Source organism: Grus americana, chromosome 19 (assembly GCF_028858705.1).
Source record: "Grus americana isolate bGruAme1 chromosome 19, bGruAme1.mat, whole genome shotgun sequence".
NCBI lineage: Eukaryota > Metazoa > Chordata > Aves > Gruiformes > Gruidae > Grus > Grus americana.
Window position 1 is genome coordinate 11,598,094 of NC_072870.1, and position 14,796 is coordinate 11,612,889.

Genomic DNA, 14,796 nt, shown 5'->3' on the forward strand with positions numbered 1-14,796 from the left:
ACATCTTTATACGTGTTTACAACACTTTGCAAACCTTTGGCAAAGGGATAAATGCTCAGTGTATGTATCAGGCTCTGTGCACAGCTCGGGCTCAGAGCAGGGAATGGCACCGACACATCTCTGAACATGAACGATTGATAACGTGGCCAAATGGAAAACTATGCAGAAGTTTCACTCTCTCAGTAAGCACTGCAGAAAAATCACTAGCAATGTCTCCTTCAGCAACGCCTCCTTCTAGCAGCGCAACAAACAGCAAACCTTCTGCCAGGGCTGAGGGTTTGCAGCTGACAAGCTTTTGCCACAAACCAAGCCTCTGACTTGAGCGATACCTCTCAGTCTCGTGGGATTTACAGATACTTGGGACAAACGCTCAGCTCCTTGCAACCTCTTTACGCACCACACCAAATCACCCTTGGGAAGATTCCTGAACAACGTTTATTCAGCAACTGTTATAACAACCCCTACTGACTCTCTACCTAGCAGGCATTCTGTTTCCACCAGCATTCAAGAAGCCGAAAGTCTTGACAGCACTTCACGGTCCCTAATTTAAATAAATCAAATTTTCAAAACACTTCTTCACCCTGTGCTGCTCACCTTCTCTTTGACACAAAACTGACCCACAGATCAACGTAAAGATGAGCTCAAGAGTAAGGGACAGCACAAGTTTGGGGACATTGCAGAAGAGTTTCCTATCCTCTGGACATCACCAGCACTCGCAGTGACCCAGCCCTGATCCACGAGGACTGGAGCTGCACCAGGACCCTGCCCACGTTCTCAGCCAAGGAGGCCTCACTCCAGCCATATCTCATAGCTGTATGGCACATACAGGGGAAAATAAAACCAACAAGACTTAACAACTTCAAACCCTGGGAACTACTTAATTCACCAGATATTAGTTTCTTTCCCCCACCCCACCATTTTCCCTCCCACCTGCCAGGCCACCTCATTACTGTCACTCTGCATCAGCTCTTGCTACAGTAGTTTTCTTGGACCTTTGCCCCTTCAGTCAGCTTGAAACCTCTTCCCTATTGTACATCAGAGTCAATGGGAAATTAATGCAAGTCTTTGCTGGGGGGAGGGAAGGGCAGAGGGAACGACACTTTCTGCTGCTGCCAATACCTCCTTTCCTTCACCCTTCTTGCCACCTACCCTTCACCAACATATTAAGAATCCTTGTCCGCATTCAGCTGTGCTTGCTGAGGTCTCTGGAACTATTCCTCACGCATAGAATTGCATAAGTCTTAGCAGGGTAGGGCCCTTCTTTATAATACAAAGTTCCCAAAGTACAATCTTAATACTTAATTTAAGCCTACTCGGTGACAACAATACATCCAAGCTGCAGATGTCCCAGCATGAGGAATGACTGAGCAGGGGAGAAGAACTTCCTAACATTCTTCAGATTTTCTCTGCACTCAAAAAAATAAAAGGACATATTTTTAACAGGAGAGCAGCAAAATGCCAAAGTTTAGAAGTAACTTATTAATACCGCATGCTGATCTGACTACAGAGATTCGCATTAACTTTCAAATTACTCAGCAAACCACAATTTCTACAGCAATAACATCTTAGAAACCTAAGCCACGTTGAACACTACTCACATAGTTTACAGAATTATTCCAGTGACTAAGGCAAATAGAATGTGTGATTGCAGGGCTAGAGACTAAATTAAGCTTAGACAATTATTTCTTTTTCATCTTTTTTTTTTTTTTAAGTCTGATGCTACGCTGACCTTGCAATCACTTTTTTGAGGAAACAGCAGATTAATATTTTCCTGTGAGCGAGATCCTCTGGTGGAGGAGGAAAAATGAGAGACGAAACAGGCTGTCTCTGAAAGAGAAGTGACGGGACTGACCACATACAGAGCACTGTCAAACACACAAAGTAATCTTTTAACCTTTTCCTGCTACAGGCTCGGTAGTTCAACAAAGTATTTAATAATGTGCTTTTAGTCCATTCTGATTCAGCAAAGCACTTACCCACATGCTTATGCCAACTTAAGTATATGCTTAAGTGCTTTCGCACAATAGGGACAGAGAAGGTTCAGGCCCTGCAGATGAACCATTTTCTGAAACAAGCCATTTTTTCCTGAGATGACTGGCTCTATTTACAGCTTCTCCTCCCTTTATAGCATGACCCAAAATGTGTTTAAAGAGAACATTAAAATACAATTGAAAAGTCAAATAACTATTAGAAACAGCAAAGACATCTACGTATGGCTTAATGAAATAGAGGAGTTGTTCTTTTTCCTTCTCAGCATAACATATACCTTGATCTACCCACACCACCTTACCCTGTTTCAATAGCTCCCCTCTAAAAATAAGTTGCAAGTTCCCTTAATGCTTTGGCTTTCACAACATTTATGAGACTATCACCAGAGTCAACAGGCTAAAAAAAGAATCCATTAGCATTAACTGGCCTGTCACTGGCAGTGACAAATAAATGAATTTGATGGTTTTAGATCAGTCATTAGTAGACCTACCCCCGGGCTGATAAAGGCTCAGCACTTTGCAGACGAGATGTACTCAATCTGGAAGCAGAGAGGAACGCACAAGGGTGTTAGCATGCTGCGCTTCTTCCATTTCCCCGACCTCCCTCATTTCGGACCCTTTCCTGGCATATCGAAGCAGCAAGGTCTCGGTGCAGAGAAGCTACCTGCTAGACATGACTAAAAATAATTCAACAATACAGAAAAGCATGGGGAATGTAGAATCCCCTTAAAATAAAATTAAATTTAAAAATCCCAAGTTAAATGATGTTCAATTTTACTTTTTGGTTACCAGTAAGTCAAAGGGAAGGAAAATACATTAGGACTCTTATTAACAAGAACGATGTCCTTAGGCAATGATAATGGAAATAAATACATTTTACACAAATACAAGACAGCCTGTGGGGATTAAGGACAACGTGAGCAATCTACCTGAGTGGCTGGGGAGAAGAAATGAATGTTTACATCTCCAAAAACAACAGAATTACAAAAATCCAGCTCAGCTCTTGCTTCTGACAAAACCCACTGCACTCCACAGAATGCCTTGCACAGCCTCTTTTTCCTCTGGCTGCCAGCAGCATCCCAGAACAGAGATAATGCTCTGCCTCAAACAGATCGCAGAGAGCAAGAATCTGAGCCCCAGAGTAATGGGTTTCAAACCCCTGATCCTCTATTACCTGAGAAGACCTGGGTTGATTAGCCAAGACTCAGACTCATCAACTTTTCCATCTGACCAGCCAACGCCAGAGGGGGACAGAGTCGAGGAGCAGCTTACCCTAGAAAACAGATCTACGCCAAGGCTGGTCAACAAGATACCGCAACACTGGCCATCAACCACAAAAAGAAATCCTTTATATCACCTGGTAAAGACTTCACATTACCCTATATACAGAAGATACAGCAATATTATTAAGGTACACATCTATGCCCAATGCCAAGAGCAGGAAATACTTCCTCTCTTACGCCATCCAGACCTGCAGGGGAATTTAAAACAAAAAAAGAAAAAAACATAGGGAAAAGGCCTGACCTTGCTGCTCTTTACAGCCTGATGGGGAAGGAAGGGTGGCAGGAAAGGAAGAATCCCGAGTTCTGCTAGTGTGTTCAGTTCACATTCTTTTGAAAAATACTTCAAAGTCTACCCAATACTTAAAATAAGATGGGAAGTAGTGGGACTAACCTGGAGGAGTTTACAGGCAGAAGCAAGGGAGGAAACAAACAACAGAACTCTTGATTTTCAAGGTCCATCCTTTGCTTTGGAATAAAATATCTCTCTGCTACTCTGGCTCATGCTTATCAGGCAGCCAAAGGACGCAGACACCCCACCCACAGCTAACTTAATTGGAATCAGACATCTAAATTCACTGGTTAGCTTAAAAAAAAAAAAATATCCCAGGTTGGCCTGAGTGTTATTCCAAAAGGGCATGCCCTCCATTTGCTGCTCTGGAACAGCCAGCTTCGCGCGGGTTTAACCAGGGGCGACTCCAATGAAAGGAGAGTTGTTGACACTCTGTTTCTCGCCAGAGAAGGAGGAACAGATGTGCACAACTGCACCTCTTAAAGTCCCTGCGCTTGGCCAGACAGGAAACCAGCTAGTCCACAGACAAGGTACGCACAGTTCGCAGATACACTGACTGACCGGAGCACGGAGATGCCAGAACCGGTTACCGGTCCTGCACTGTCCTCTGTTAGAGTAAGATACCTCTAATGAAAACATTGGTATTCAGCATCACCATCTGACTATCAAACAAAACCTTCCCTCACCGAATAAAGACCTTTTACTATTTGGTGACCAAATGGTCACCAGAAGATTGTACCCAACCCATGCAGATTAGATCCCAAATTAAAATATGCAATCTTGACAACAACCATCTCTACTCCAGGTCATCAGCAGACAGGACGCTGGACAGCCAGCTTCCAGCCCATGCCACCAAGCGACAGGAGCAGCTCCAGGAGCTAGCAGCAGTAGTGGGCTTACCCTTTTTATTTCACAGCTGCTGAAGAGGATGCATAGAGGCTACAGTCAGCAGGTCGCATACACAATGCTAAGGAACGCCATCGAAGCAGTTCCAGCTTGTTGACTTGCCGGAGCAATTCCCAACCATATGCATTATGCCCCTGTAGTAAGTGCCGGCACCTCGGTCCCAACCTGGAGGAACCCGAGCACAAAATACAACTCAGTGGGTAGCCTCACTACCTGTAAAATTTAACTGAAGTTTTCTCTGCCTCTGCTTCATACACAGCTTTGCACAACAAAGCATCCAAATTTCTATACCAGTAAGTCACACGTAGGTATTTTCATGGCCAAGGAGCTTCTTCACAGACTGAGGCTGCTGTCCTTTTGCTCTTCAGATTTGGCTTATTTTGTTTTTTAAGTAAATCCCCAAGGTGGAGGGGCGAGGGTGGAAATTGCTTACATTTGAAAATATCTAATGAACATGCTGAATCTGATAAGGCTTCTCCAACCTATACTAGGCAATGTCAGAACTGGCAGGCTATGTACATTAAAAAGACAAATTATTGTAGTCTTCAGTATTCAAAAGGGGGTAAAAAACTACCACTCCCCGTCACTGCTGCTTTTTAAGGATTTTTAAGTCAGCAGAGTTACAAACGATCAACTGTTACAGAGCGCCTTCCAGCACTTGGAAGCAAGACAGATTTTTATCAAGAAACAGCAGCCACGAGAAAGCATACGCATATTCTTTTCATCTTGCTGTTAGCCATATACCAGAACCTCAACAAGTTAAACCCCTGCAGCAAATTTCCTAAAACAATGGCTTCAAGTCGTCCCAGGCCTGGACTTCACAAGGAGAGCAGGATTACACATCATGGCATAATCCACTGGAGGCAATCACCAAGGATTTTCTGCGAGGGTCATTCTAAAAAAATCAGGGAAGAATGCTCTGCTGTTACAACCTGCCACTTCTTACTCAATAACCAATTTGCATCACCAGAGAAGTGTCAAATCATGGAGACGCAGTTTAAAAAGCCCAAAAGAAAGCATTTTACTGGGCTACAGTTTGAAAGGGGAAGACTAGCCAATTAAAGTGAATCAGAAGGGGGGAAGGAACAGGCAGAAATGATTGTGCGCGCACAAATAAGCGAGCATGTGATCTGGCAAAGGAGGCGAACACAGCCCGAGAACCAGCGCGGCCGCTGCCTGCTGAAGAGTTAATCCTGCCGAGGCAGGTCAAAAGGGCTCCCGAAGGAAGGGATGGATGGAGGGAAGCGCTGCCAGAAGGTCTGCCTGAGCAAGAGGGGGGGAATGCGCCCGCAGCCTTGCTTCCACCTCAGCACCCAGCCACCGTCGGGGTGCAAAGCCAGGAAGACCACTGAAAAAAGCCCAATCTGAGTTTTGCTAAACACACCAGGAAAAAGACTACTCAATAAAATAAAAAAAAAAAAAATCTCCCTCAAACCTAGAGAGAGACAGAGACATTTCATTAAATGCCATTAATCTCCACAGACCCAAGCATTAGCTAGTTAATTAGACTAAAGTACAGTCACATTTTAACACTGAGCATTCGGTATTCAACTAGGATAAATGAACAACTAAAGTCCAAACCCTTAATTCAGTATCTAATCAAAAAACAGAAAACAAAAAAAAAAATCCAGATTATGAAATGCAGTCCAAAGTAATACATCATAATTGATGTAAAATCTGTTCTTTACTGCATCTGATTTTCTTCAGTTTCCTGATAAGACTCCTTTCAATCTTAAGATTTTTTTTCAAGTGCCCTGTAGAAATCCCAACACTTTAGGAAGGACAAGTGCGTAAAAAGCAGAAACAGACACTGCCGATCTCTCCAGAGAGAGCGAGTTCCTGCGAAGAGTGGAATCCAGCATACATTCCAGGATTTGCCCCACACTTGAAAGATGTCTGTTACCAAAACAACAACAACAAAAAAAAAAAAACCCAAAACAAAACAAAACCATACGTGGAGAAAAACAAAATCCCCTCTGTAAAAATGACCTGATTTTGCATTCTTTAACACAAAAATTTAACTCGCTAATATCCTCAGCATAAGATGTGCCCTGGTTTTTTTAATTGTTATAGAAGAAATCACATGGGACATCTTAACAGCTCTGTTGTAAGCATTATAAACTTTTACAAATAACACTGTAGAAACAGATAACAGCTAACTGACAACAGTTTAAAATGTAAATAAGCCTTTAAAAGGTATTGGGCAGGGAGAACAGAACATCAGCCACAGTGCAAGATCATCTTCATACTTGAATTATGAAACACTTCAAAATTCTGATAACTTTAATTGTATCTTAAAGACAACATTAATCCAACAACATAATCCAGAAGCCACAAACCCTACTAACTATAAACTCTTTGCTTAGCACAGAAGCAAGCCAGGCACGCCATTATTCACTAATTAGTTATTAGATATGACCAATGAAGAAAAGAACCTCTAAAGAGTTGACTACATTAGTTTGGTTTAAAATTCTACAAGTAGGCTGTTTGGGTTTGTTCTCTTTTCTGTTTGTTTTTTTTTTTTCTTTTAAAGAAATCACTAGCACCTCTCCTGCTATATGCCTAAAGTTTTTAAATTACACACAATTTTTCCTAGATGCATGTTTTGTACAATATTTAACATTATGGTTCCACACGCTATTAAACTGCTTACGTTCATGAGGAGCTATATGCAATAAAATTGTTAGGTTGAAATTGTTCAGGTAATCTCCTGCCACCAACTTTAAGCCCCTTTTCCTTATTTACTTGCATCCACAACTTTGCAGCCTTGTCTCCCCATTTTTTAACAGAATACTGAAGTGACCTGAGATGATTAGAGTGTACACAAAAGTGGCATCCACCAGCTAAATTAAGTTCTTCCAATATACTCTCAAAAACAAATAAAAAAAAGAAAAAAGCAAATTACAAGTTCTCTTTCAGCCTCTGGCTTTCAAAATTCCAACACAAGTGACTGCACATTTGGATTTGAAACTGGTCTGTTGTTTTCATTAGGTACAGCCTAAAGAGCAGCAACCACTTCTATTCCATAAGCAACTCCTCCAGAAGAAACGGCACCCAGCGATATTTCAGAGCAAGCATGCAGACAGACGTTCCTCTGCACATGGCTACAGCGCCTTTGTCCCAACGTGGAAACTGGCCGCACTATAGCAGGAGTGCCCTGGAAGAAGAAGGTCACTTCTCCAACCAGCCCGATTGGCTAAGAGACTTAAAGCTCATTGTTTAACTGTTCTAGCAAAAGAATACCCTGTGGCCTGAAGAGTTCAGAGCTTCATCAGAAACTTGCTATCCAATGCTTATTAGTCTCCAAACACATCTCTGAAGTTATACAAAAGAAAATTTGCAAACAATGAAGGCAGAGATACATTCCCATCCATCACAACCACAGAACTGAAAGCTCAGCTCAAAACAAGCCTGAAGTCTGCACTTAATCCAAATGCTCTTCATAAACACCATGCAAAACATATTGCGTAAAATAGCATAACAAACGCAAGTAATGCGGCAACAATCTCCTGCTACAACTAGAGAAGTCTCTGCTTTTCAGCCAGCCGCGACCGACCGGGACTCTGCAAGGAGACGGTTAAACTGGAGACACGTAATATCGCACAAAGCAGCTCTCCTGTAGTTTCACAGCCATACGCTGATACCCTTAAGACGCCATGCACTCCGGCTTTAAAAGCTTTCATTGCCAATTCCCTGTTTGAAACCTGAACTGCCTGGCAACAATGATTCTCTGTGTGCCTAAAATCCTATTATCGATCCTCCTACTTACCTTAGGCTGTGCTCGTCGGGGAAATGCAACTTTAGGGTCAATCTGAGAAAAAAGAAAGGGGAAATCAACAAGATAGCTTTTTGTTGTCAATTTATATACTTTTTAAAAAAAAAAAATCACTGAATTATTAATCCCTCATTTCTCAGGCTTATCATTCAGCACACTAGGTCATCTAGAACTACTCGAACTGATGGATCGCAGTCTGGGTTTGTCTGGGGAGGGGGGCGGTTAGAAGGGGGAGGGAGACGGAAAGAGAGAAAGAAAACATCTCTTCTGTACACCTCCTACATCATCTTCTGGGTGACAATCTCCGCTGGTGCTCAGGGAGCCCTGTGCTAGTCTCTGGGTGCTGCCTCTGCCACAAAACTGCACGTTAAACGTTATCTGCATAGTCTGGAGGGGGCACAGAAAGACGGCCAACATTTCTGATCAAGATCTTAACCTGTTGGTTTTGACACCTGCACCTTCCTTCAGTTGAGTTTGGGGTTACTTTTTCTTTTATTTTTCTGCTTTGTTTTGTCAACTGACTAGCAACACCACACAAAAAAAGAAATGCAAAACACAAAGTCAAATTATTTACATTTCAATTATTAAAACCAAAACATTAGAAGGACCACAAGACTATCCTTCATAGCAATATGCCAAACTGATCTGGTTTGCTCACCCTCAAAGAATATACGTGAGCAATGCAAGAGTACAAAAGGGCATTTATGGGAAGGGGGAAAGAGGGGAGAGCAAGACACAACCAAAACATTCAGGCATTTTAAATCGGAAGAAACCAAGTTCTTAAAAGAGATTTTCCATGAAGGAGTTACCTAGAGTATTCTTGAATGAAGCACGCCACCACAGAGACAAAAAGGAAGAAAAAACTATCTTTGTTTTCCCCATGCTCCCTTGTTTTAAGATGCAGCATTGACTCCCATTGCGCTGCATAAATTAGAAAGTGCGTCCACTCTGCAATTCCAAAATGCTAATTCTGCAATTTTAAAAACAACTTCCACATGGGTCATCTTTAAAAAGCAATTCTTCTCTACCATTCAAAAATCACTTAAAACCAAAAAGACACCACCGCAGACGCACGGCTGGATGTAAATCAAAATAATACCTTTTAAACAACTGCCCATCTTAAATTGTCATCTTTAAAAACGATTGCAATACAACGTCTACGTGCTGCTGATTTCACCTCTGGTTTTTAGCAGCATCTGCACGCAGACATGTTCTAAATAAAGAGTCTGGAAAAGGATTTTTTAAAGGACTAAATCCTACCTTAACTGTGCAACTTGTGACTGCTCTCAGTGTCATCTTTGACTATATGACAAACTGATGAAACTAATCCTGATTGTGTTAAGCCATATTTAGAAGTAGAGGCTTTCTTTAACAGTTTGGGTTTGGGTTTTGTTGGGTCTCCCCCCCGCTCCAGCTAACCCTGAGGAAAAGGAGATGTTTCCATTTGGTATTGTTATTCCTGTGGCGATAAATATTCCTGTCACTGATAAAAAACCATGGGCCTCTCCTAAAAAGCAGTTTTACTCAATTAATTTGTCAAAATTGGAAATAGCACAAACATTTGATGTGCGACTGATAAACTGATTGTCTACATCAGATACAAATGTACTATCTTTTTTAGGACACACCTGAGAAATGAGCGATTACATGCCACTTTATTGTTGAAAAAGCATAAAAAGTAAAATTCTTTATCTAGAAAGCTAACCTTTTCATAGAGATTAACATTATCTACAAATATATTCAGCACTGACTAGGCATTTGTCTACTGGGGAAATACAACAGGTACAGATTTTCCACAGCAGTACCCAAAGGTGGAGGCAAATATGCACATTTCTACATTTGCTTCAGAAGTAGAAGTTCTCTCAACAAAGAACACCAGGCCCCCCAGAAGGACATCACTGCGAAGTCCCGCTGGTAAAAAGTTGGAAGAGCCATTAAACTCTAAAGCAACACATTCATTTTTGAAGGTCAGTTCAAAGAGCACGGAGTTCTTTGCACCGCAGCCACAGCCCTTCTTCAGTATCTGAATTTTCCTTCACAAAACCTTTTGGATAAACACCATCAGCGTTTGAACACAACGCTGGCAATCAACATGGCAAATCCATACCTTTTGTATATCCCTGTCAACTATTTAAACAACAACAACAACAAAAAAAAAACTTCTACCAAAAAAAAATTAGTTAGTTAGGTACAATTCTACTTACTGTATCTACAAGTCCTCTAGGAAATGACTATAATACTATTTCTGATATGAATGGCCATTACCTAAACAAAGCTTTTAACGTAACTGTAAACAAGAGCGACGTTTCCATGCCAATACCCAACCGATCTGCCTCCTGTGCTGAACGTTGAAACAGAGTCAAATGCTATGTTATACTAAAGAACAGTTACTATAATACGTCTACAAATAAACAGCTGAAAGGGAACCTGGCTCCTTTTATGTTTTACTTTTAAGCTGTGTAACTGATTCTAAGGTCGATTTCTTATTTAGATTGATTCAATCATTACCACACAATCAAAACTGAGGCAAATTTGTCCTGGTCAAGCTTTTCACCCCTCCCCCAGAGAAGAGCAAATTAATACATTGCAGGGACTAGACTGTGAGACAGGAAAAAAGCTGGGGGAGGACCTAATTATAGTCAGAAATATGACAGGGTGTCCTCCCATGATTTTTTTTTTTTAAACCCTCATTCAAGACACTGTTTGCCTTTGTTCTTCTTATCTAAATTTATCTTTAAAAACACATAGAGAATATAGCTGTACATGAAAAGTCTGGTGAGTTTAATCTCAGGAGCACAGTTGAATCGGTTATCTTACCATATCTGATTAAACCTAAAATCAAATTATTAAGGCATGTGAAAGCATGGGCTACGTGTTCAGACAAGCCCAGCAGAATTTGTAGGTCAAATTAAAACACTAGATTCCACCTGCTTCTATGACAGCTTTGGGCTTTTTTTTTTTTCATATAAATTACATTTTAAAAAAAATAATCACACACTCATGTTTGCTCCCTGCTTCTTCTATTCTTCATTTAACTATAATCTCATATACACGGGCACACACGAGATGTTCCAGCCCTGAGACAGGATTCTTCCTAACACCACGCTCATGTTAAAATAAAACCTTTAAGATCCAGAATACATACTATAAAAGACAGTTACAGAACACATTCAATACGTTCAGCAGAAGCTCTCTGCCAGACAGTTACACCAACACGATCCTTCCCAAAACACGACCCCCTTCAGACCGCTCAGCACCAAAGCAATGACCTCTACCAGTGTCCTTCCCCCCTCCCCTTCCAGGTTTGCCGAGGCTTAAAATTGCAACAAAGTAGGAGCCAGAAAAACTTCATCTTTTTGCATGGCCTTGATCGCAGGGAAAAAAACAGGGCCCAAAGCTACACACGCCTGATACCTTTTGTTTGACCCAATACTGAAAATACCGTATCAGGTCAAGGGGCAAACTTACTTGGGGGGAAGGTTGTTTATCAAAAAAAAGGAAAAAAAAAAGGAAATGCAATGTTTATTTAAAAAAATAGATCAGCTGAGTCTCACGAGCATTTTCCTTATGTTATCCACTGGAGACTGAGTGTAGCAAAAAGCTCTGGAGAAAAAAAAAAAACCACAACGAATTGGGACTTGTGCTTCTCCGCCACATCTACTCTCGAGCTCTCACATAGCTTTCCATAAATTAATGCGTATGTTTCATAAGGGCCCTGACATCACAGGTGAGGGGGATCTCTCCAAAAAATGACTTTGGGAAATGACACTAGAAACAGCTTTTACGATTTGACAGTAAGTCACTCCCACCTTGAAATGCGTGCACCAACAAATAAATAATCAATCAGAAGAAGTAGAAAGTTCCCTGCAGAAAGCATTCGGCAGCGGAACACCAAAAAAAGTTGGATTTCACTCCACAATTTTTTCAATGTCACCACTCAATAAAATATAAGGCTGGGGGAGGAGCCATCAGTCTGTATGGGTAAATTCGGATTTAAAAAAACGAAAGTTACCGCTTTTCCTAGAGTTGCAGGCGGACTCTAGGGGAAAAAAAAAGGACAAAACCCAACCACGCAAAGTCCCGGTTCAATGACAGCTCGACACCGCCCCGCAAAAAAAAAAAAAAAAAACCCAAACAAAAAAAACCCCCCCCCACACACCAAAAAACCCAACCAGCCCAGCAGCCGCGGCCGAGCGCGGGGCCAGGGCAGGTCCCTGGAATGTCGCCTGTCACCGCCGTGCCGCCGCAGCAGGCGAAGGGCAGCCGGGCAGCCCCACGCACGACCTACCGTCTTGGAGTCCAGCTCGTGGTGGGGCTGAGCCAGGACTTTGTCTACACTCGCCGGATCCGCGAACGTAACGAACCCGAAGCCTCTGTGAGAGACAAAGAGCGAGGGAATGGGGGGGGGGGGGGAAACGATGAGAACTAGACACAAGGAGAGCAGTCATAAAAATAAATCCCTGTTTCCTCCCGCCTCCCCTTCCCCAAAGTCTCCAGTCCCGAGGGCGGGCGGACAGCCCCGGCCCGGCCGCCCCTGCACCTCTCCGCCTCCCCCGGCCGCTTTGTTTCCTCCTCCCGGCTGGAGGGATGCGACGCAGGGAGCGCGGAGAAACCTCCCGAAGAGCCCCACCGGTCACGCGTGGGATGGGATGGGATGGTGGGGGTGCTGTACGGGGCCAGAGGCGGGGGGGGGGGGTCCACCCGCCCCGGCGGCAACTCGCGAAGTTTGTCAACCCGACTCGGGTGGGCGTCGGTTTTACCTGGAGCGCTTGGTGGTGGGGTCCCGCATGACCATACACTCTCTAATTTCTCCGAATTTGCTAAAATAGTCTCTAAGGCTGTCTGCGGAGAGAGAGAGAAGCAGAGAGGCAGAGGAGGGAAAGGGGGGGGGGGCGCGGGCAGGCCCCGGCGCGGCGGGACGCGGCCCACGCGGGGCGGGACGCGTGGGGAAAGGGAGGGTGTGTGGTGGGGGGGGGGGAAAGCAGCGCCGGGGAGGAGTGGGGGGGGGGGGGGCGGCGGTTCTTACCTGGTGAGGTTTGCCAGCTGAGGCCGCCGATGAACATCTTGCTGGAGGGAGAGAAGAGAGCGGAGTTGAACGCCGGTGCGGGATCGGCCATTTTGACGGGGCACCTCACGGCGGCGCGGAGAGGCGCGGAGCGGAGCGGCGAGGAGCGGGGCGGGGGGGTGGGGGGGGGCCGGCCGGCCGGCCGGCCCCCCCCCACCCCCCCGCCCCGCTCCTCGCCGCTCCGCTCCGCGCCCCGCCGCCCACCGACTTACCCGGGGTCGTGCTGCGCCTCGCCGGGGCTCCCCGAGGTAGCCTGGCTCCCGTCCGCCTCCATGGCCGCGCGGAGCCCGCAGCGATCCGCGCCGCGCCGAGCAAGAACCCCTGAGAGAACCCCCCCCGCCCGCCCAACCCGCCCCCCCCGGCCCGGTTACAGCTCTGTTCTCTCCGGTTGCTTTTCCCCCTTTTTTTTTTTTTTTTTCTCCCTTCCCCCCTCCTCCTCCTCCTCCTCCTCCTCCCTCCGCTACCGGAGGATCTCACTGGAGAGGCGCTGGGGAAGCAGCCAGATCCGTCACACGTGGGATCGGCTTAGCTCAGCGCCGCGCCGTCCCTCCCTCCCCCCGCCACCATCCTCTCCTCCCTCCATCCCGCGCCGCCTCTCTCTTCCCCCCCCCCACCCCCCCCCAACAACTCCCTCCCTCCCTCCCGCCCCCGCGCCACGGGGCGGGGCCCGCCGCCGTCGCGTGGCCCTGCCGTGACGTCACCGCCGCCGCGCGCGGGCGCGCGCGCGCCACGGTAGCGAGCACCCACGGGCGAGAAGCGCCCCGCGCGTGCGCGCGCGGCAGCGCGGTATCAGCGGGCACCTCCGGTTGATAACCCATCGCTCTGATAACGGTTTCGCTAAGTTTACCGCGGGTGTCTGCTCTGGGCGTTCACGCGTGTCCGTGAGCAGGTTGCGGTGAAGGCGGCGGCACGGGACGTGGGCTTTCCCGCCATCAGCCCTGCCTGCCTCCCCCTCGGCACGGCCGCGCTGACAGCAAATGAAGAGTTCCGGGGCTGTTGGCCGGGGAGACACGTTGGGGTGCGGGGATGGTGAAGGACCCCGGGCGCTGCTGCGAGGTGTCACCCGTCACCCAGCCTGGCCACCCACACCCGCTCTGCCCGGCGCCGCGCGCAGCCTGCGAACGCTCCTGGCTTTGACCTACAGCTTGCTTGGGATGCTCAAAGAGCGGCTGGTGCCTGCTGCCCCCGCGTCCCAGGGCTCCTGCATCCCGGGGCTCCTGCATCCCAGTACCCCACATCCCAGTGCCCCTGCATCCCAGTGTCCCACATCCCAGAGTTCCTGCATCCCGGTGCCCCCACACCCCAGTGACCCCACATCCCAGGGTTCCTGCATCCCGGTGCCTCCACGTCCCAGGGTTCCTGCATCCCAGTGCCCCCACATCCCAGTGCCTCCACACCCCAGTGCCCCCACATCCCAGGGTTCCTGCATCCCGGTGCCCCCACATCCCAGTGCCCCCACATCCCAGTGCCTCCACACCCCAGTGCCCCCA

The 14,796-nt window shown here is 46.1% G+C and overlaps 1 protein-coding gene across 17 annotated transcripts in view; it reads right to left on the reverse strand.

The window, feature by feature from the left end:
- MSI2 (musashi RNA binding protein 2) overlaps positions 1-13,875 on the reverse strand; it is a 253,167-nt gene extending 239,292 nt beyond the window's left edge. For 15 of the 17 annotated variants that reach the window (XR_008579862.1, XR_008579861.1, XM_054847384.1 and 12 more), the window contains exons 1-5: positions 13,519-13,631; positions 13,268-13,308; positions 13,002-13,083; positions 12,530-12,614; positions 8,236-8,277 (exon numbers count right to left, since the gene is read on the reverse strand). Coding sequence is in view for 15 of the 17 variants with exons in the window: in XM_054847384.1 (XP_054703359.1) it covers positions 8,236-8,277; positions 12,530-12,614; positions 13,002-13,083; positions 13,268-13,308; positions 13,519-13,580 (312 nt within the window). In the remaining 2 variants the exon portion in view is untranslated. Of the gene's footprint in view, positions 1-8,235; positions 8,278-12,529; positions 12,615-13,001; positions 13,084-13,267; positions 13,309-13,518 lie in introns of all 17 variants that reach the window. The other 2 variants (XM_054847380.1, XM_054847372.1) reach the window with 2 other exon arrangements.
- Positions 13,876-14,796: the final 921 nt, after the last annotated feature.